Source organism: Alligator sinensis, unplaced genomic scaffold (genome assembly GCF_000455745.1).
Source record: "Alligator sinensis unplaced genomic scaffold, ASM45574v1 scaffold535_1, whole genome shotgun sequence".
Lineage (NCBI taxonomy): Eukaryota > Metazoa > Chordata > Crocodylia > Alligatoridae > Alligator > Alligator sinensis.
The window spans coordinates 1,796,979-1,818,010 of record NW_005842157.1 but is presented as its reverse complement, the minus strand read 5'-3'; the positions used below and the strand labels follow the sequence as shown (position 1 = coordinate 1,818,010).

The 21,032-nt window shown below is 40.6% G+C and overlaps 1 protein-coding gene across 3 annotated transcripts in view; it reads right to left on the bottom strand.

The window, feature by feature from the left end:
- The window catches only part of STXBP3 (syntaxin binding protein 3), a 47,192-nt gene that overhangs the window by 23,300 nt on the left and 2,860 nt on the right, over positions 1-21,032 (bottom strand). For 2 of the 3 annotated variants that reach the window (XM_006025645.3, XM_006025647.3), the window contains exons 2-7: positions 10,615-10,664; positions 7,740-7,821; positions 4,876-4,952; positions 4,011-4,089; positions 3,040-3,140; positions 843-997 (exon numbers count right to left, since the gene is read on the bottom strand). In XM_006025645.3, the coding sequence (XP_006025707.1) occupies positions 843-997; positions 3,040-3,140; positions 4,011-4,089; positions 4,876-4,952; positions 7,740-7,821; positions 10,615-10,664 (544 nt within the window). Of the gene's footprint in view, positions 1-842; positions 998-3,039; positions 3,141-4,010; positions 4,090-4,875; positions 4,953-7,739; positions 7,822-10,614; positions 10,665-11,082; positions 11,121-21,032 lie in introns of all 3 variants that reach the window. The other variant, XM_025206489.1, reaches the window with a different exon arrangement.

The window sequence follows — 21,032 nt, the reverse complement described above, 5'->3', positions numbered from 1 at the left end:
CCCAGACATGTGCGCACACCCAAACCTCAGACAATATACAAAAGTAAGACTAGTCTGAGCTATTATGCAATCGCCTCTATATATATATCACTCAAAAAACCCCCATAAAAACCAGGACAAAATATTTTTAAAATTTAACTAAAATATGGTATATTAGATTGTTTTTAATATGATTTTATTATTTATAGTTTAATTTTTTTAATCTATAGTTCGCAAAAACGATACCTTCTGAAATATTTTGTGTGTGTGTGGCCCTCGACAGCTCACCAAAACTTGTTGAATGACCTGCATCCAAAATGATTGCCCATCCCTGCACTAGAGTGTTTGTCTCTTTTCCTATTTTTACTGCCAACCATGGTCAACAAGTAGTAGCTGACCCTATTCAAGAAGGCTGAAGTAAAAAAGGCATTAAATGAATTCAGCCTTCTCTGCTTCATCCATAACTGGTTTGTCTTCTGCATTCCATAACGGATTTATGGCTTCTTTGGTCATATTCTTACTCTTTACATACTCCCATAAATGCAGGGAAGAAGACGCATGCAAGATGTTCCTCCCACTGCAGTGCCTGAGATTGTCACCTGTTAGCAGATGAGATATGAAGAGCAAAGAATCGGCAACAGAACCCTGACCCCATGAGCTGTTTTCAAACGCACAAATAAATAATCTTTTCCTCTGCTTATATTGTGGGGGTTCATATCACAAACTTATTTCAAGCTGTAAATTAAAATTTAACAATCAAAATAAGAGTTTCTCAGAAAACAGATAATTTTCTTCCGTTTCTGAGCAATACAAGAAGAGATTAAATTAAAATGAAAGAAACAGCAGTAACAGTTTTGCCCTACCTTCTATATCTTACTCCTGGATTTGCTTTTAAAGTGGCACATAAAGTAACAATTTGTTGAGCTACTGTTTCCATCATGGCATCTTTATCACTTGTCTTTTCCAAAGTTGGACTATAACAGCAGTAGAAAGCATCTGGGACATCAAGAGTAAACACCTAAGTAAATCATAGCCAAGAAAGATAGCTTAAACACTGTACATTTCTTTACAAATTAAAACATCTATTACCAGATCATAATGGCCAAAGACCTGAGGACTATATTCTGGAGCAAAATTGCATGGTTAAAAAAAACAACTTATAATCGAAGTCATTGCCTAACGATACAATTTTACCTCAATCCTCTCTCCTTTTCTCTTACCTCTTGAGCTCAACTTTGTTTCTTGTTTTCACTTTTCTTTCCTCTATTATTGTCTTCCATTTATTTCTCCCTGACAAACAACACTATACATTTCAGCTTCTTCACTGCCTGCACAAATGGAGGAACCCAAGGCCTCTGGAACTAAATACCATCCAATACCTGGCATGGAATGATAGAATATAATGCCAAAGTAATCGTACCCAACCTGCTTGGACCCAAAGTTTGATATATTTATAAACTATATATATATATTTATAAACTATGAGGGGGAAAATCCTCATACCCTAGCTTCATATAATCTTAAAACCTGAAAAAAATATTTTTGCATTAGGCTATCCTTGCCAGTCCCCAATTAGGATTGTGATACAAACTGGGCTCAGGGGTTTCAAGTCAGGCAGCAAAAACAACAAATACCCTCTGGTGCTTGTTTATGATCATGAAGGCCTCCTCATCCTAAGGCATAAGCAGAATCAGAAACTTCTTTTCTTTTCTTTCCACATTAGAATTTACAAATTATTTTCTAATTGTAATAGATGCTTTCTGGAGAACCAGGATAGTGAAATGACAGTAAAATTAAAAGACTTTCATTGACACTGAAGGATATATATTTTTTTAAACCAAAAGAAAGAAGTGTCCTGTTAAACTCTCTGATAACACTGAGGGGGGGGGAAAAAACCTTGTGTGTAAAGGTCAGTGGCAGTGCACAGAATTTCACTTTACTAGGAAAAATCCTTCTGAGTGAGGGAGCAGTACAGCAGTTCAGTCTGCAGTCACTCCCTCACCCCTGCTCTCTGTGACTTCCTGAGACTGCGATGATCCCAGTCTGAGGAAGGCAGGGGGAACAGTGCCTGCTCCACTTCTCCCAGCCCCCAGGGCAGGTGGAGCAGCAGGAAAAGACTCTCGTTACCTGCCCCAGACTAGGCTCTGGGGCACAAGGTGGGGAAGTAGATGCCTCCATTCTGCTACTGGTCTCTGGGAGCAGAGCAGAGTGAGAATCGGGGCAAAACCCCAGCCTCTACCCAAATCGGGGCAGTGTTTAGCTTGGGAAAGAAGCAAGGAGCAGCAGTGGCTGCTCCTCTTCCTTCCTGGACCAGTCTGAGAGGGGAAGGGAGCGATAAGGCATAGCCCCTAGCCCAGGAGCTAGGAAAAATATGGCCTACAGGCCAAATCTAGCCCACCAGGGATTTTATCTGGCCTGTGGTAGGTCCCTTGGCCCCACCTAGTGCAGGGGGCAACCTGGGCCATGGCTCATGCAGCCAGTTCTGCTGCCCCCAGATGTACAGCAGAATTTAAGCAGCGCAGCAGCTGGACAGGCCTTCCTGTCGGACCCCGCCACGGCGGCTCACCCTACCCAGGTGCCACTGCCAGCATCTCTGCCACCACTGGACCAAGTCCCACTGCCCGGGCACCCCAGACTGTCCACTCTGCACCCACTGCTAGGGATGCCAAAAAGAGTAGACGGGCAGGAGGAGTCTCCATGCAGACTGGCCCAAGACCCTTGGAAACAAGCCACACTTGGCCAGGCAGATGGGATGCGGCTGCAGGCGGGCAGGGAATGGCATCTAGGAGCAAGACAGGCAGGCAGGGGCCAAGGCCACGGCCAGGATGGCAAAGCAATGACAACGTGGACTCAGAGTAGAGTCATGATCCACTTCCCGCACGTCTCTATGACAGGCGCTAATTTGCATCCCCGTGCTGTCACTGCCTCGTGATCCCAGCCCTAGCCCTGCCTGCCATTTGTCACAATGCCCAGGGGGGTGGAAAAAAAAATCTTCCACACTTGGAAACAAAATACGGTAGTTTTCTGGGATTAAGCCAAGAAAAAGAACTTGAAGTTTACCTGAGATTCATATGGGAAGAAAGAAATATTTATTTCTTTGCATCTTCTAATAGCCTTTGAGCAGGAAGACTTCATTTTATTGAAGAGATTGTCTGGGCAATCTAGGAAAAAAGATCTACATTTATGGAACTATTGTCATTTTATCTTCTAAGTACTAGTTATAAGTTTATAGTATAAAAACTTCATACAGATTTGAAAGTGTTAGCAATTCACTGAAATAACTACACTCAAGTCTGAACTGTCAGAACGTGACTAGGCAAAAACCTCCCTGGCTTAAATATCTGAATATTAGGTTGGTCTACAGAATTCCCAAGTCAGTTCCTCATGGAACTGAGGCTGAATTTTCCTACGTCTATTTTGATCTTGCAAGGTTTATTTGATAATTTTTTTTATTGGACCAGCTACATAGTTGGAGGTTTTAAGACAAGCTTTCAGGCACAAAATGCCCTTCCTCAGACCACAGCTGAAACCCTAAACTCCCCCTCCCCACCTCAAAAACCTTTTTTGGGTGTTAGCATTAGTCTTTGCAGAAAGGCTAATGAAGGTACACTATTTTGCTCAAATCTTCTTTCAATGCAGTCTCTAGTATGAAAATATAGCTGGCATGTTATAAAAACTTTTAAAAAAAGTTTGGCATGCAGGGGCTGTCCTTGGGCCTGATCTGGTTCCTTGCTGCCAAATTTCTGGACCCACAGGGAGCCACGAAACCCGGATGACATGACATGGCTCCACAGGCTGTATCTTGGTCACTCCTGCTTTACAGCATGAACCAGTGGACAGACAGACTTAGGTGCTTAATCATCTATCAAACTTAACCTGTATAAAGAAGCTGTGCTTCCAAATTCCCCTCTCTGGAGATGGTGCATATTAGACATATGTACCAACTAGTACATGACAAGGTCATTAGCAAGAAAAAAAGTATTACTGTTATTTACACATCCAGAGGTATCAAATTAGATACAAATACTTACAGTCAGTGAAATAGACATATGCTGCTTTGTATTTGCTAGATGATTTACTCATGAAGTCATTTATAAGTCCATCTATAGACTTAAGATAAAAATGCTAAATTGTAATTAACTACAAAGGAAAAAAAGGACCCAAGATAACATAGAAGTCTGTTCTGCCTGCTCTTAGAGTAAGCAAGGTTTGCTCATTCCAAGTTTCAAGAAAAAGTTTAATTTTTAATCAATTAGAATGAAACCAGAAATAGTGTAATTCTGATCATATATAACAAAAGTAAGAACAAAATTTATAGTTTATCCCCCCACATGAAAAAAAACAGCAAGAAAAAGCTATATTCTCATCTCTCAAAGTTGTATATAGGAGTCAATGTTATATATGGAAAAGTGATTCAATAATTGGAGATGTATATTATTTTTTCCCCTCTCCTGTAGTACTCAGGCAGCTCTTTCCAACAGCTTGGAGGGCAGCTTGTTAGGAGCAAACATGAAAAAAAAAACTGCATGAAAAAAAAAAAAAAAAAAAAAATCGCATTCTTATAATGTTTTGATTTTCTTATACCATTAGCTATAATAATATCTCATTCACTACTGCTCACCAATAATTCCAGAACTATAGGTGCAACACATGAAAGAAGCCAAACAAGAAAACACTGCTTCTATATCACAAAAGGTACACATAAGCCAGCTATTACTTACCCACGATATGCACATAACATTTTGTTTGTAAATACTGAAGACACAGAGTTGCAACTAACTGTAATAGTTAAGCAACATAATGCTACAATGCTTTAAAGTGCCACATGAATAGTTAAGACTTAACAAAAGCAAAACAAAGTAAACAAATTCACTGGATTTTACTCAGAACACTTACCTTTTTGGTTGGAGTAATGAGATAAATTGCCTTCATGTGTGGGACAGGCTCACGGTTTTTATACACATTCTCTACAACTACAAAATACAGAGAATCACATTTTGAAATGGGTAACTTAAGATACTTGACTTCACCAGTTAATGGAGTTTTAATAAGCACTGGACTACAGAATTTTTAAAAAGAAACAAAAATGAGAGAGCATTCTAGACTGAATTCTAATATAATAAAAGCCTTAGGTTTGTCTATCTGTAATGGTCCGGGCCAAGTGCACATGTGCTGCCAAGAGGGTGCACACCGATTGGCTGCGAGGGCCTGATGCATTACAGACAGAGGGAGCTGCCATGCTGCCTCGCTCCCTCCCCACAACAGTCAGCAGGGAGGAGGAGGCAGCAGGGAAGACAAGAGGAAGTGGGTGGGGGGACGAAGGGAGGGGAGCTGGAACAGGAACAGGGTCAGGGTTCTGGTGGCAGTGACCCCACTCCCCAACAACAGCTAGCAAAGAGGGGTAGGCAGCGGCGAGGGAGGGAGGAGAGGGGGAGGGGAGGCATGTTGCATGCCGCTGGGTGCTGCCGGCCACCACTGCATGCAAGCTCCTCTCCCCTCCCTGTCCCTGGGAGCCAGTGCCAGCATGGGGTGGAACGGCAAGAGGAGGAAGCACATGGGGCCAGAGGCGGAGCAGAGTATATATAAACAGACAAGAGGATTCAAGGCTCTTATGTACCAAATTAAGAAGTTAATTTTCCAAGCTCTTCTATACACCCTTATCTGGAGTCCCACTGAAGTCAAAGACAGTTTATAATTGGGGTCGGTATTTAAGGAGCATCTTGCAAATGACTGGCTTAATAAATTTACTCCTGTTTTCAGAATAAAGATAGAAGAAATTATGCAGCACACATTTTGGACTTGAGCCACTTCTGTCTTTGGAAACGGGACAAGAGCCAAACAAATTTCACATGTAAGCGCGTGCACAAAGTGGATATTTTTTACAATCAATAGTTTCACATACCCTACATCAGGGGTCAGCAACCCCTGGCACACGTGCCAAGTATGGCACACAAGGTCATTTTGCTTGGCACGCCACAGCCAGCCCTGGCACCGGGTAGCTGCTGCCAGTGATGGAGCCCGGGCTGCTCCCAGCAGGGCTTGCAGCGTCCCAGCTGCCTGCTGGGACCACCCTGGGCTCCGGGCTGGCAGCAGCTCCCCAGAGCTGGGGCTGGCTGCAGCCGGGAGGCTCTAAACAGCTGTGCTGCACTGCCTCAGGCCACTGCCCACTCCGAGGCATGCCTGCAAGCGCTGGTGCAGAGCTGAGCCTGGAGCTCAGCACAGCTGTTTGGAGCCTCCTGGCTGCAGTCAGCCCAGCTCTGGGGAGCTGCTGCCAGCTAGGAGCCCGGGCTGCTCCCAGCAGGCAGCTGTGATGCTGCAAGCCCTGCTGGGAGCAGCCCAGGTTCCAGCAGCTACCCACAGCCGGGGTAGCTGCTGGCAACCACAGAGCCCGGGCTGGGGGGGCAGGGGCACAAGCAAGGCATCCTGCCATGTACCCCTTGCCCTTATTTTGTTTTTCTACCATGTTGGCACTCTGGCACCTTCCAAGGTAGGCATTGTGGTGTTTCTCATCACTCTGGCCAAAAAACGTTGCCTACCCCTGCCCTACATCCTTCCAATGGTTTCCCTGTTAACCCTAGATATTTCAAAACACAATGAATAAATACTGGGTTTTTGTTTGTTTGTTTGTTTTTTGGGGGGGGAAAGAGGGGAAGAAGGGGATTTAAAAAGCAAGGGTCTAACACTGGTGGGTTATATAGGAAGACAAGTCTTGCTTCAGACTATGTCTTGTACTGTTCCATAGAGAGCTTCAGTCTCCAGGCTATAAACAGTCTGGGAATTTAATAGCACTATGCTCAATAAATGTTTATGAAAACTAACCTGTTGTATCCATGAATATTTTCATTGCCCACTTCATTCTAGAAAGCTTTTGATGCTCGTAAACTATAGAACCCACTGCCACATCTCTCATACATTGTAGAGATGTATTTTCATTTAGCAACTTTAAGCTTGTTGACTTTTAATTGTACTGGATACCCCCTCCCTTGCCAATACATTTCCCCCCACCACTACTGTCTTCAGTAATTTTAGTTTCCCTTTTCTGGGTTTCTTATTCTGTTCTGAGTCTCAAGAAAGGATACAGCATTCAGGGTAAGAGCATACGATGATTTATACAGCAGTATTACAGTATTCTTGTTATTTTATACTTCGCTGTTGTAGTTAACATAACTACCTGATCAGCAAACAGTGGTGATCTAAGAAACAAACTACGAAGACCTCACCCTCAAGAAGTTCATCTTGTACCTTAACATATCCTCCATTAGCTACCTTCCTAAAGTTATCAGACACTTTCCTGTTTGTTTATAGTACAGAAAAATCTGTACCTGATCAAAATTGCTTGGAGAAGGTTTGAAGCAGAAAAACCGAAAACCTGATCCATCAACAGAAGCTGGCTTACAACAGCAAGCTTTTCTGGAAACACTAAATCTGATTAAGTAGATCAGGCTTTAAGAAGACTATACAGGCAAACAACTCTATACTGAATTGACATTAAATAGTTTAATGAATAAACAGCCAGTCAACAATGGCAGGTTAAGGGCAGACCAGATTCTGGATTTTAAAAATATTACCACTCGCCTCCATGGCATTTCACAAGTTCTTTTAAGACTACATTACTGTAGGCATTTTTCCCCCGATTCTTGATGAACAGCCAAGAAAATAAAGTAGTAAATAAGTTTTTCAACAATGCTGCTTTTTCCTCCAAAATTTGATCTGCCCCTAAAATTACAAAAAAAGAAAAAAAGCAGATACTTTACACTTACCAGTAATTCCTTCTGCCAATAAATCTGTCATTTTACAGCATAATGACAGCAGTTTAGTGGTAAAGTCATCTAAAAGGATTATCTAAATACAAAAACAAATTAAGACAATTAATTCAGTATCAACATACACTTTACTGTAAACCATGTTATTTCATGCTTTTAAATGTTACCTTTAATTAGTTACTGAAATCTATTCACTTCACAAGCTTGTTTTTCTATCATACTCGCACGGTAAAGATGCCCATTTTTATTACATAGGATTAGAAGCCATTTCCCTTCCCTCCCCTCCCCCCCTCCAGTCATAGTCCAGTTTCCTGCTGTCACAGGCAGCCACATCATATAATCCTTTCATAAACTGTTCAAACTCCATCTCAAAACTAGCCAGCTTTTTCTCTTCCTCCTGCTCCTGGAAGGCTATTTCACAATCTTACTCCTCCAATTGTTAGAAACCTGCTTCCACTTGCTAGTTTAAATTTATTCACAGCCAATTTATATCTATTTGTTATTGTGCCAACTTTGTTCTTTAAAGCAGCATTTCTCAACCTGTGGGTCACGACCCAAAAGTGGGTTGCAAGAATATATGAAAGGGTTGGGAACCAGCTTTAAAAAAAAAAAATAAAAATGAACGAACGAATGTTAAAAATGGATTCTCCTTTAAAGGAGAAAACAATGGATTTTCCCTTGCAGAAGCTGTGGAAGTGGGAGGAGGGTTATCAGGCAGGGGGTGCCACAGGCATGTGTGCATGGACACATGCACATGGCAGCCAGCCAGCATGGAGAGCCGCTCCTGCAGCTCCTCGTCTATGGGGTAGGAGGGGGGCACAGATGATATGTCTGGGGGGGTGGGAGAGCACAGGTGACACTGCCTGTCACTCCATCTCCTCTCTGGGGTACAGCTGTGGCCTGAGGGGAGTGGCAGCAGCGGCTAGGCCATGGTGGCAAGGTAGATCTGTGGCCTGATGCACGAGCAGCTGGTAGCAGGAAAAGGTGAGGGTAGTACACATCCCATCCACATCCATTACTCCTTGTGCTGCGGAGGCGTGGCTGGCACAGGAGTTCCAGCAGCAGTAGCAGCAATAAGTCTCACTGCCCCACTCTGCCCTCCTGCATGGAGTTCTGTCTGCTAGGCTGCAGAGGACAGCTCCTGCCAATGCTGATCCAGCCAGGCTGCAGCACTATGCCCTCTGTGGGTGCACAAATCGGGGGGGGAGGGATGTGCTCCCACATGCCTCATACCCCCTACACCACGCAACAGAGGGCTGGGGCCCGGGGCTGTGGTACAGTAGGTCGGGAGTGAGGGGCACCAGCAGGGCCACTGAGCTGTTTTTTTTACTTAAACTATTTGCTGAGTTGGGACTCAGCATCGATGTTTACAAATGGGTCCTGGTACAAAAAAAAGGGCGAGAACCACTGATTTAGAGTCCTTCTCCCTATCTGGAATTTACCCGCATGATATATTTAACATATAATTTTTCTTTACCTGCTAGTCTTCTCTCGAATGATGGGCTCTCCATTCATCTGATAGCTTACCAGACTTTCACTACACCTTTTCTAGTCCATATTCACATAATTTAAAAATAAGCAATTCAGAACTGCATATAGTATTTCAGATGGAAGTTTTATTATTAGTGCCTGTAGAACACACTTGCTTAATTAGTTCCCATGACAAGGCAATTGAGATAAAACTAGACTCCCCTCACTCAATGTGCTGATGTTCCAACATGCTTGGATTAGCAACTTTAAGGCTCTAACTGCCTGCAGAATCTGCTGTTTTAAAAGGTCCTCTGGAATCCAACCTTCCTCTCTTCAGATCAGTTTGATTTTAGACTCCTCTGAACCTTCCTCTGTAGTGTTTTTACTTTGTAGAATCTTTCTGTTCATTGCTTATTTGTGTAACAATCCAGAAATTTTATTTTAGAATTAGGGTTAAAAAAAATAGAAGTACTAGCCTTCACAGTGCCCCTGAATTTTAATCTACATAGACATAAGCAAACCCCTAGAGCAATGAATCAGTCTCTCCCAGTATGAAAGCCCACTTCCACCGTCACTGCAACTGTTGCAACTAAATTTTCTGTGGTGATCACAACCTCACATAAGTGTTATTATCTTACTCAGTTGGGGACCCCTAATTTTGGAACTGCTGCCTTACAGGCATTTCTATATCAGACTTAGAGGCTTTTAAAATTTAAAAAAAAAAAGTGACTTTTAAAATTTCTGTATTAAGTATAAAGAAATCCTGAAATGCTAGCAAAACTTTAAATAGACTAAGTAATAACAACAACAATTAATTCTTACCAACAAATCAGAATCATGAGATACAAGACTTGGCTTTTTGTCAGAAGTAATCCATAATTTCTACCAGCAGTGTAATTTCACTGGCAAAGCTGACATACTCGTTCAGCTAGGGCTCTATGCTATTGCCTGTGTTAAGCACCATATTGTCAAATCCCAAAGAGACAACACATGCCAGTACATTGCTACCATTAGTGGATTTGAATACACAAAGGTAACTATGAAAAACTTCAGAGAAAAAAATAAAGTAGGACAAAGCCTGCATTTAAAAGAGAGAAAAAAAAAAAACCACAACAGAACAATCTTTTTGGCCTGTGTTTTATATTAAGAAAGAAAAAAGACCAACCCATTTGTCTACCTACCACAGGTCACTTTTGGAAAAATCTCTTTATAACAGTGATGTAAAATATTTCAGCAAATTGAGGGACATTTTTTACCACACCAAATAGACAAATTAGAGTTAAACGTTTAAAGCAGAAAATACAAGAAACGTAACAATTAGGTCTTAATGGCTGAAGTTACTGTGCTCTGTTATAGTTATTGGTTTTAAGTCATTCTAAAATGTTACACCACTAAAACATACCTTCCATTCTTCTTCCTTCCTACAGTCATCGAAGACGGATGATTTTAGCCCTTAAACAAAACAAAACAAAAAACACAATTCACTCAGAGGCACTGAAAATAAATACTATAATGACCTACTCAGGTTGAAAAGCATAAAATATGAAAATCTGTGAGGTAGTTCTGTAGAGCTATTTTAATTTCCAAGTAGTCCTTGGCTTTATTCAACAGCAATTTTTCAAAACTTAAAGCCGCATTTCATTTGAACCAATTAGTTTTAAATAAAATTTAGATATTCACATGAGCAGTCCAAATTACAACTCTGATCATGCAAATTTTGTCACATTAGTAACATTGTTAGTGAACAGCTCCACTGAATTTCAATAGGACTACCTACATGCAAAAAACTTAAGGTAACACTTAAAAACATGCAGAATTAGGCCTGCACTCAAAAGTATGTAAGCATTCAGCATGCTTTAAAATAGATAACTAGACATCTGTGAGCCTTTGAAGCATCCCAGAAGTAACCTATAAGAAAACACGGGCTGTTTTAGACAATAGGAAAGATGGCAAATGTATAAACATTAACAAGTTGTTTGGGGGAGCAACTGTCATTTTCTATTTATACAATGCCTACTGACTTACAGTTGCTAATGCTTTATAAATATTGAGCAAGGAGGATCTACTTCTCTTTTCTCCAGTTCCAAAGAGCTGAATTTCAGCAGAAATATTCACCACTTTAAAACCATTAAGACAGTAAAGATCATTTCTTCCAGATAAAAACAAACAAGCAAAAAATTCATAAGGTAACTTTGCATAGTCGACCCACACTATTATACAAGTACTACAAAATACATAGTAGAGTTTTCAGAATAGGACATACTGCCAAAGTTATTTAATCACCAGTTTCATATACAGTATCATGCTCATTTCACCCAAAGGCATGATATGACCACACAATTTTTCCTTATCTCAGCTCTCCCCCAGATTCCCCACCCATTCCCAGAGGGTAGTACAGAAATTAAGTTCCCTTCCTGCATGGCTTAAGAACTTCACATGGCAACAGCTTATTCCTCACCAAATCTTTTCTATATTATAGCATGTACGAGGATTTAATTAATTAGTCTTACCTTCCCATTATGTCACATTTGATCATTTTTATGGACTCCACCTTTAGTCTACTAGAAATTTTAAAATGTCCTTATTTGAATTTCTTACAGCCCAAAAGAAATACAGTCCTTATTTCACAAGCAGTATTTTAGTAAGAAATAAATATCTTCAAGGGAAAATAACTTGGGATACTGCATACATATTGTAAATAAGGAAAGTTTTCCTGAACTTTCTTCTACTTATAAAATCTTGAAATCCATTATCATTCCTTGTAGTTTCCCCTTAACTGTTTTTTTTCCAATTCAACACCCTTCCTGTAATATACAAAGCTGAGAACAATGATTCGGGTATGATATATGTAGACTTTTGTAAAGAGCCATAAGTAACAGTCTTTTTTGGTTTTGTTCTCTTATTAATACAAAATTAGTATCTGTTCTCCCCTCTATAAATACTTCCAGAATTGTTCTAGGAAGTTTGTTTTTTTGTTTCTATCAGTACAAGTCTTTGTGATCAGCACATAGCATGCTAAATTATTTTTTATTGTTTTATATGGAACCCAGGTTGTGGCCACAAGTTTTAACTCCACACATTATCTTATATTCTTGTTCCAGTGTATAAACAAATGGAATTTTTTTAATGTAATGAAAACTGAGAAAAAAATTCTTCCTTTCTTTAATTTTTCTAACAGTGACCTACATTGAAAAGAGAACTTTCTGCTAATAAATAAGAACCTGAGAGATGTTTGGTTTTCTTTCCCTCTATCCACCCTCCCTGCTTTGTTTTGGGGGGGTTTTTTTTGCTATGCTTTACCATTATCTATTTTCAGTGCAACATTTTCTATTACTTAAGTTCCTTGGCCAGAAAAACTAGAATACAACACTTATTGTAAATGCATAATCCAATTGCTAGTTCCTGGATAACTCCATTTCCTAATTAAGGGTGTGAGCTGACCTTCTCGCTCATGTCATCTGAACAGCTCATCTTCCAGGCCATCACATACCATGAAAAATATCCTCCCTGTGGTACTATAACAACTGCATTCCTTTGTTTAGGCCTGTAACTATTTATCAATTCACTGTCCCAATTAAATATGTGAATTAAGTATTTCTTCATCACCTCTTTCAAAGCTTTCAAATCCAACTCATTACCTGCCTCGGGCATTTCCAAAGGATCCATCAACAAAATATCCAGGCAACAATTCTAGTGGTCCACCCCTTGTACAAGCCATCTAATCTCATGAAACCCTTTAAAACAGCAAACAAGGTAGAAACCTGCGTACGTCCTATGGTTCCTAAATACTAACACCTTTCCCAAACGTGTTCAAATACCAGAACATGTTCTTACCTACTATTTATTCCAGTAAAACAAGCAAGAGCATCATCCACCCCCGTGACAGAATGGCAAGGTCCAGACATCTACAATTTTTAAGCAAATCAAGATACAGGTTTCTTTTGCTTTATGCTGTGCATGCATTCCTGGAAAACAATGCATAACTCAAATTTGCATAAAGGGAACCCACTTTACAATTTAACAAATATGGATACATTCCAGGACCTTGACTGTACTAACCCCCAATCTCATTTCTACCACTTCTACAAGACAATGTTGGTGCTCCCCAACAGCAAACAGTACACGCATGCCCAGGGGGGTGGCGAATGTTACCATAAAGAGGATGGCAACTACAAAAACATGTGTCACAGACAACGAGCATGGAGCACAGATCCATACAGGAGATTATATTTTGATGAACATCACTCTCACAATGCACTGCACAAAGCAGATGACTGCAGGCTTGTACCACACTGATTGCATAAGAGTGAATGAACTTCAAATGTAACAAATTTTTTGTTCACAAAAAGGGTCATCGCATAAGAGCGAATTCACATATACAAAACCCGCATAAGTGGGAGGGAAACCTGTACTATACAAAAAGACCACCTTTTTACAGTTACCTTCTGAGAAAACATTGGACTAGCAACCTTCAGTGAAAACAAAAACATTAAAAATAACTTGAGACTAATAGGATATCATAGGAAAGGAACAATTATAAACAGATAACTTAGTTTAGGGGTTTGTTTTGTTTTTAATATTTATGTTTGTTAGAGATTATATTGTAAAAATGTCAGACCACAGCACATTTTACAGTCAAATTATGAGGCACTGAAAATTAAAACCAGATTTTTATATAGAAAAAAAGCCTATTTATATATTTATGAAGCAGGAAACTGCAATGGTTACCTTCAACAGAAAAAGATACACAAGGTTACCTTCAAACCTTGTTACAAGGGACCTTTCCTCCTAAGAGAAGGTGAAGATCAGCATTACAGAAAATGAAATATGCTAACCAATTTTGATTCAGCATACTAAGTTAACGGATGTAGAAATACTTCTGGTTTATCCAAGTGCAGTATCACAGAGCAGACTGGAAACAATCTGTTGTAAAAACTTAGAAATATGGTTAGATTTTCTATTATCCTAAACCACTGGGGGGGAATCTTTTTGGCAGGTGTGCCACAAATTTGCCCCACATTCTCCCCAAATGCCACTCCCATCACTTCCCCCTATTTGAGTGGATGCTCTGCTTTCTGTTCCCTGACCTAAGCCCTTGCCCCGTCTGCTGCTCTACTTTCTGCTCCCTGCATAGTTTGCTATTACTGGGGATGCCCACTTGTGGCATACATGCCACAGGTTGACCACCCCTGTTCTATACTGAAGCACAAAAGGCACAGCAATTTTTTGTTGCTGAATCTGATCCAAAAAAAGTATTCGTAAGTGTTCTAAATTATATGGCTATATGAAGCATCAAAGCAAATACCCAGAGTATGTTACTCTGGAACACTGTGACTTCTGGAGATGTTTAAGTCCAAAAGAGAATCTTCTCGTTATTCAACACCACACAAACTATATATATATATATGAATAGATATGATCCCAAATTCCAATTCATTACTTAACAATGTGACATCAGCAAAACAAGGTGGAATTTTCTCATCAGACGATGGACCAGTAAAATTGTTTATTACTGATTGAGAGATCACACCCAAAATGAAGACTTGGTGACTGAGCATCCCACTTGTGTATGACCAGAAAAAGAGTCTGCACTATTAGAGAAGAAATGCTCTAATTCACTGAGAATCAGGGTCGGTCCAAGGGTAATTGGCACCCTAGGTGAACTGTGTACCTCGGCGCCCCCACCACTTCCAATATAGAGGAAAATAAGATGTACTTATTTGATATCTGAAATGAACAATTCTAATATTATATCATAATAATATTATCATCATTCTTGATGGGCAATTGGCTAGTAAAACAATATAAAACTTTTTTTTTTTTTAACCGATTGTTTCACATTTTTCATTAACCCTAACACAATTATAACAGCCAGCCAGCGCTGTTATTTAGAATGATGTTCCTGTTATTTTGTTCTGCATATAATTTTGGCACCCCAGGCGACTGCCTAGCTCGTCTAATGGTTAGACCAGCCTCGCTGAGAATAATATAAATAAAATTTAAAAAAAAAAAAAAAAAAAAAAAAAAGTTTTATAGGATTCTTTCAAGGCCATCACCAGAGGCAAGCTAATAAATAAAGAGCTTCACCAAAGAAAGATTAGAAGAGAAGAAACGAAAAATCTAACTAGTGAGATACAAAGACTTAAAACATTACACCAGATTAATCAATCACAGAAAATATATAATAATAGAAATTAAAAACAAGTTAGATGTTACAAACCGAAAGGACAGAAAAAGCACTAAGATATACAGAACAACTATATTATAATGAGGGAAACAAAAGTAATAGATGATTAGTAAACACATTAAAAAAAAATTAAACAACAATAAAACTACACACCCTGTCTGGAGAGCTCAAAAATGACTAGGCAACCAACTCAAAAGCCACGTGTGGAACATTTGTAACTTATAAGAATCCTTATTCTGTAGATCCAGCAAATCCTAAACTCAGTACGTAAATACCTAATTAAAGCAAATTTGCCTAGGCTAGAACCAGACGACCTGAAGAGATACTAGATATGAGCAAGTCTCTCAGAAATTGTAAATCTTCAGGATCAGGTGAGATCCCCAGCGCTGCCCCTGCTCGGGGCACTCTGCTCTGCTGTTGTCCCCTTGTGTTGCCAGCACAGGGCTCCTGAGGGAAAGCAGCAGAGCACAGTGCCCTGAGCAGGGGCAGCGCTAAGGGAGAGCTTGGGGAGCTAGAGCAACCCCAAAATTCCCCATAGCCCCACCTCCCAGTGCTGCTGCCACCCGTCCCACGCAGCCGAGCCTGCCCCAGCCACACACCCCGCCAGAAAGAAGCTGGTGCAGCCCCTGGTCCAAGCCCACAGCGTGCAGCCCACCCTTGCCCTGCACACAAATCCAAGTGGGCACATAGCTTCTCCGGGGGTACGCACAGCAGCAGGGTGCTGCCCTCCTCCCCAGCCTCCCATACCCCTTGGACAAGCCTCCCCTGGCTCCATCCCACTCCAAGCCCCAGGGTTGCATTCACCACCCTAGCTGGGTAGTGCCAGCCCCTGCCCCACTCCCTCCCTCATCCCCACTTACCAACCAGATGCTACTCTCCAAGCTTCCTGACAGCATTCCTGGATACATGCATGCTGCAGTTGCACACATGCACACAGCATTTATTGGTAACACTACTGGCTACACTAGCCAGAAGAAGCTGACGGCCGATTAATATTAATTTTCTTTTTATCAATGCTGATATGCCACCGATATTTCAGTGCACCTCTAGTGCTGCCTCATCTTACCCAAGTGCTTCTCAGTCAGGTTCTACTACCAGGAAGGTCTATGAAACTGCCCAAGAAGGGCTGTTCTGTATGTGCACAATCCTCCTGAATTAGGCTCTAATCAGCCTAAAGCAGGCAGGTACCACCTCATGTAGTGCAGCTCTTTCTAGTCTAGCACCCCCAATACTGACCCCTGGAAACAAGTGGACAGGAGAAGCAGGAGATGGAAGGACCAGAAAGAGCTGCATAGCAGGAGACAACTTTGCTGCTTGTTTTAGGCTGATTAGAGAGACCTAATGCGGGGGGAGCACTCTGGACAGTTTTACCTAGCCGCTACCACCACAGCACCCCTAAAGGGGCCCCAGAACACCCAACAGTATTGTGGCATCCCAGCTCACAACCACTGTTCTAGTAGCTACAAAAATTACAACTGCAAAAGCCTGAAAGAGGAAGGACACCCCTAAAAATCAATGACTGATTTTAAAAAGTCTGGGAAGTTTTAGCAATGGAAAAAATGTCCTATCAAGTCAGTGTTCTATAGGGGAGAAGGCAAACAAGATGCTTACTTGGAAATGTGATAGTTATTCTTGATTTTGCTAAATAATAATCTCCTGCTTCTAAACCAGACAATCTGAAAAACTTTTTTAGTTAGACATTGAACTGAAGGAAAGTACAAGTTTTATGAGCTTACACTTAAGAACAAATTTAAATTTTAAATTTACTTCAAAAGCAGAGATGAGTAGAAGATAGTGAGATATGCATCAAGATGTCTAGGGGGAAAAAGCGACTGAATTATTATAGAGATGAAGAAACACAAAAGCTTAACATTGATGGAAACATAAAAGAAACTGTCAGAGACAAACGGGCAGAGAAAAAAAAGAACATGACACTCCTGTGGATACTAAATTGGGTTAAGGGAGCACAGTTAATGGACGAAATCTGCCTTGACGTATATTTGGGGGAATTAGCTTAATAAATGTTAAATCTATTATTTGATAAGAACTTGAGGATTGCTATTTACTGGGTCAAACCACAGGTCCATCTTGCTCAGTATCCTGTGACACACAGCAACAGAAAGCAGATGCTGGAAGGGAGAGCAAACTGGATATGACTAAGGAGTTTTTCCCCCCCCACTGTTCCTCTCGCACTTGCAGCCTCCAGCATTTAAGGTCTAGGAAGTTCTGATTCAGAGCTTGTATCCTGAAGTCCCATGCTCAATAGCTACTGAAGTCCCTTTCCTCCAAGAATCTGTTCAATCCCTTCTTGGATAAACTAATCAATAAACTTAAAAAATATCAATTTAATTCACTTTTATTAACTGCATCAGTAATTCCAGTCAAAGCTAATTTAATACACTATGATGACAGTGAGACAAATGTTATGGCTTTGGGTAACCAAAATAGCATAAGAAAAATTGACAAAAATAATTATAAATTGAAAAATGTTCCTTGCCTTTGTTCATAGTCTTTTCAGCCTCATTGTTATTCTAGCATTCGAAGTCTACTTATTTCTTCTGCTCCTCCTTAAACTAACAGTCATATCACCTTTAAAAGCTCTTATATGCCCTTCTCTCAACTTGAGGTTCTCCTGCTTACCCAGGGGTGCGCACTTATTTCAGCTGGAGGTCCACTTAATGGGCATTTACAGACATACTCTGGGAGTTAGGGGGAAGGACGCTGCTTTAATTAGTGCAGCTCTGAGACCTGCGCTAATTAAAACACCTGGAGCATAACATGCATCAGTGTGCCTGCATTGAAAAATGGCAGCAGGGCACTTTGAACTAAAGCTCGTCAAATAAACTTTAGTTTAAAACGCCCCACTGTCATTTTTCAGCATGGGGACCAGGGTGGATTTGATTCAAATCAAATGGCTTTAAATAATGATTTAAATCACTCGTCAGGAAGCCTTGATTTAATCATTGTTATCAAACAACAAGAATGCACTTTTTGTAGAAATCCTCTATTCATTTAACTTCTTGAAATTTTGCACTTTTAGAGAATGTTAAGGGCTTGACTCTGTGTAAACAAACTTTCAGAGACAAGAGGGCTGAAGGGTAGGAAATCAGATCTGTTCTCTTGAGTCTCCATATACTGCTGTTAACAGGCAGTTGTTAGTTCTGGAGAGACAAATCCAGAGTTTAAGAACTGAAACTAAGCATCACAGAGATGCTTAATGGGATCTTCTAAACTGAGTACCAAGTCCCACTGGGTAGAGCAGTTTTCTTTAATCTTTAGTAATCTACAAAGGAGCCTCTGAGAACCCTATAAGATTGGGCCCCTAATATAATCCATGGCCTGTTGTGAACTATTTATAAAGCTTACCTAAAGTTACACAGATTACATATTATACGACTATATTGTCTCAAATAGTATATAATTAGAATTTATAATCCTTACTCCATGATCTTTTTGAGCATTATCATATCTTAAATTAAAACTATCTTTATATAGGGTTTGGGTTTTTTTAAAGCACCTTAAAAAAAATTAAAAATACTATTAAATTAAAAAAACTGATTTAAATAAAAACAATCTGATTTTTTTATTTAAAAAAATAAAAAAAATAAAATAATAATAAATCACTGATTTTTTTAGCCACCCTGGCAGGGGCACTAATACTGATATGCACTGACAATACCAGTGTCATGTGTAATTTCCATGCTCCAGCAGACTTGATTAATGGACTCTGCTCCAACATACTGTAATTATGGAGCATCAGAGCAGCCTCCCTAAATGTGTATAGGAGCCCAATGAGTTTTAGTGAGCTGACAAGGGCCACACACTTGAAACCTTTCAGAAGATATCATTTTAACAAATTATAGATTAAAACATACAAATCTTGATAAAAATCAAACATCTACTATAATATATTTTAATCTCACTTCAAAAAGTAATTGTTGTCCTGATTTATGTTTTTTGGCTAGTATATATAGAGGCAATTGCATAATAGCTCAAAATAGTCTTACCCTTGTACATTGTGGGGGGGGAGGATGAGTGTGTGTAGAGGTGGGTAGGGGACGGAGGGAGTGTGGGGTTGGGTTTGTGCATGTGTTTGGGGGCTGTCTACATATTAGGTCTTGGGAGCCAGCTGGGAATTGAGTGAGCTCTTCCTTCCCTCCTCCAGGTGTGGTCACCCATGGCTGACCCCGTAGTGCTCCACATAGGGCTGAAGCGCACCCACTCCTGCCTAGGGCAGCCTGCACCATATTCCTGCCTGCCCCCACCCCATGCCTGCCCCACACTGCTAATGGCACAGCCCAAGCCAGCTTGCACAGCACTGCTGCAAATGCCCAGGTACTGCTTGGATCTCTCCTACCTTCAGTGGTTCCTCCTCCGCCACCTGCCCCTGCCCCTGCTATGCCACTCCCGGCAGCAGGTATCATGGGGAAGCAGCTATGGCCATGGGTGCACGAGCTGGTCACCACATGCCCAGCCAGACTGGGAGGAAGCTGCAGATGGGCAGCTCCTGCCCTAGAGTGCAGGACTTCAGCTCCAGGCCGCTTTCCACCCACTGCACCCACCCAGTCCGATGGGCAGTCACCTGTGGGTGGAAGGCAGCCCCAACAGAAAGCTGTGTGCACTGATTACAGTAGTGCTGTCAGCAGGCATGGGCTGCCCCAGACGGGAGCACAGCACAGGCTTGGCCTCATGCGGAGCACTGAGGGCAGCAGCGGGCCAGATACAATCAATTGATAGGCTGGATCTGGCCCACAAGCCATATTTTGCCTATCCCTGTGCTTCCCATTTCTGTACACAGAAAGCTTAATACTACCAGGCCAGACTATATTCAAATTCCTCCTAAAACTTCATTTTCTTCTAGATACTAAGCTACTCTTTTTGTGACCTAAGTAGTTACTCTGTGCTTTACAAGTACTTTTGTTTATGGAGGTATCCAACTTCAACCAGCCCACTCCACAGAGAAGTTTAAATGTCTCTTCCAAGCATCTTAAAATGAAGGTTAGCAGTTACACCTGCCAATCCATAACACACAAATGAAAGCCACTCTCAACACAACAAAAATATCAAGGGAAAAAAATTACTGAGAAACCAGTCATTATAATCTAATTTTCATTCCTATTAAAAACATTTAAAAGAACAATTACATAAACAACACAAAGAATAAGAGAGGACAAAACCAACTATTAATTAGTATATACTACAGACATAATTAATCACAAAATTATTCCTACAACCTTCGTTACATTTTTCTCCTTTTCTCTCACAGAAGAATTCTCACTTGTGACACATTTACAAGTATACTGTTCAACCAGATCTTATTTATAAATGTTTAATATATAAATTAATTTTAAAGTAAATTACAGAAATTAATGTATAAATAACAAATAATTTACAGAACTTCACTAACTGCTTGACTACATACAAAATGAACTCGGTTTAAATACAATGCTTCTTGATCTACTTCTACATTTAGCACTACAAAAACTATGTATCACTGGTTAATAACTAAGACTTAACAAGAAAAAATACATACTATGAACTGGAAGCTAGAAGTTTACTAAGTACTTTGCTACCCAAAAGACTTGCAGGAAGCCCAGGCTTCTCTTTTTTCAAAGAAAAACCTTATATTCTGC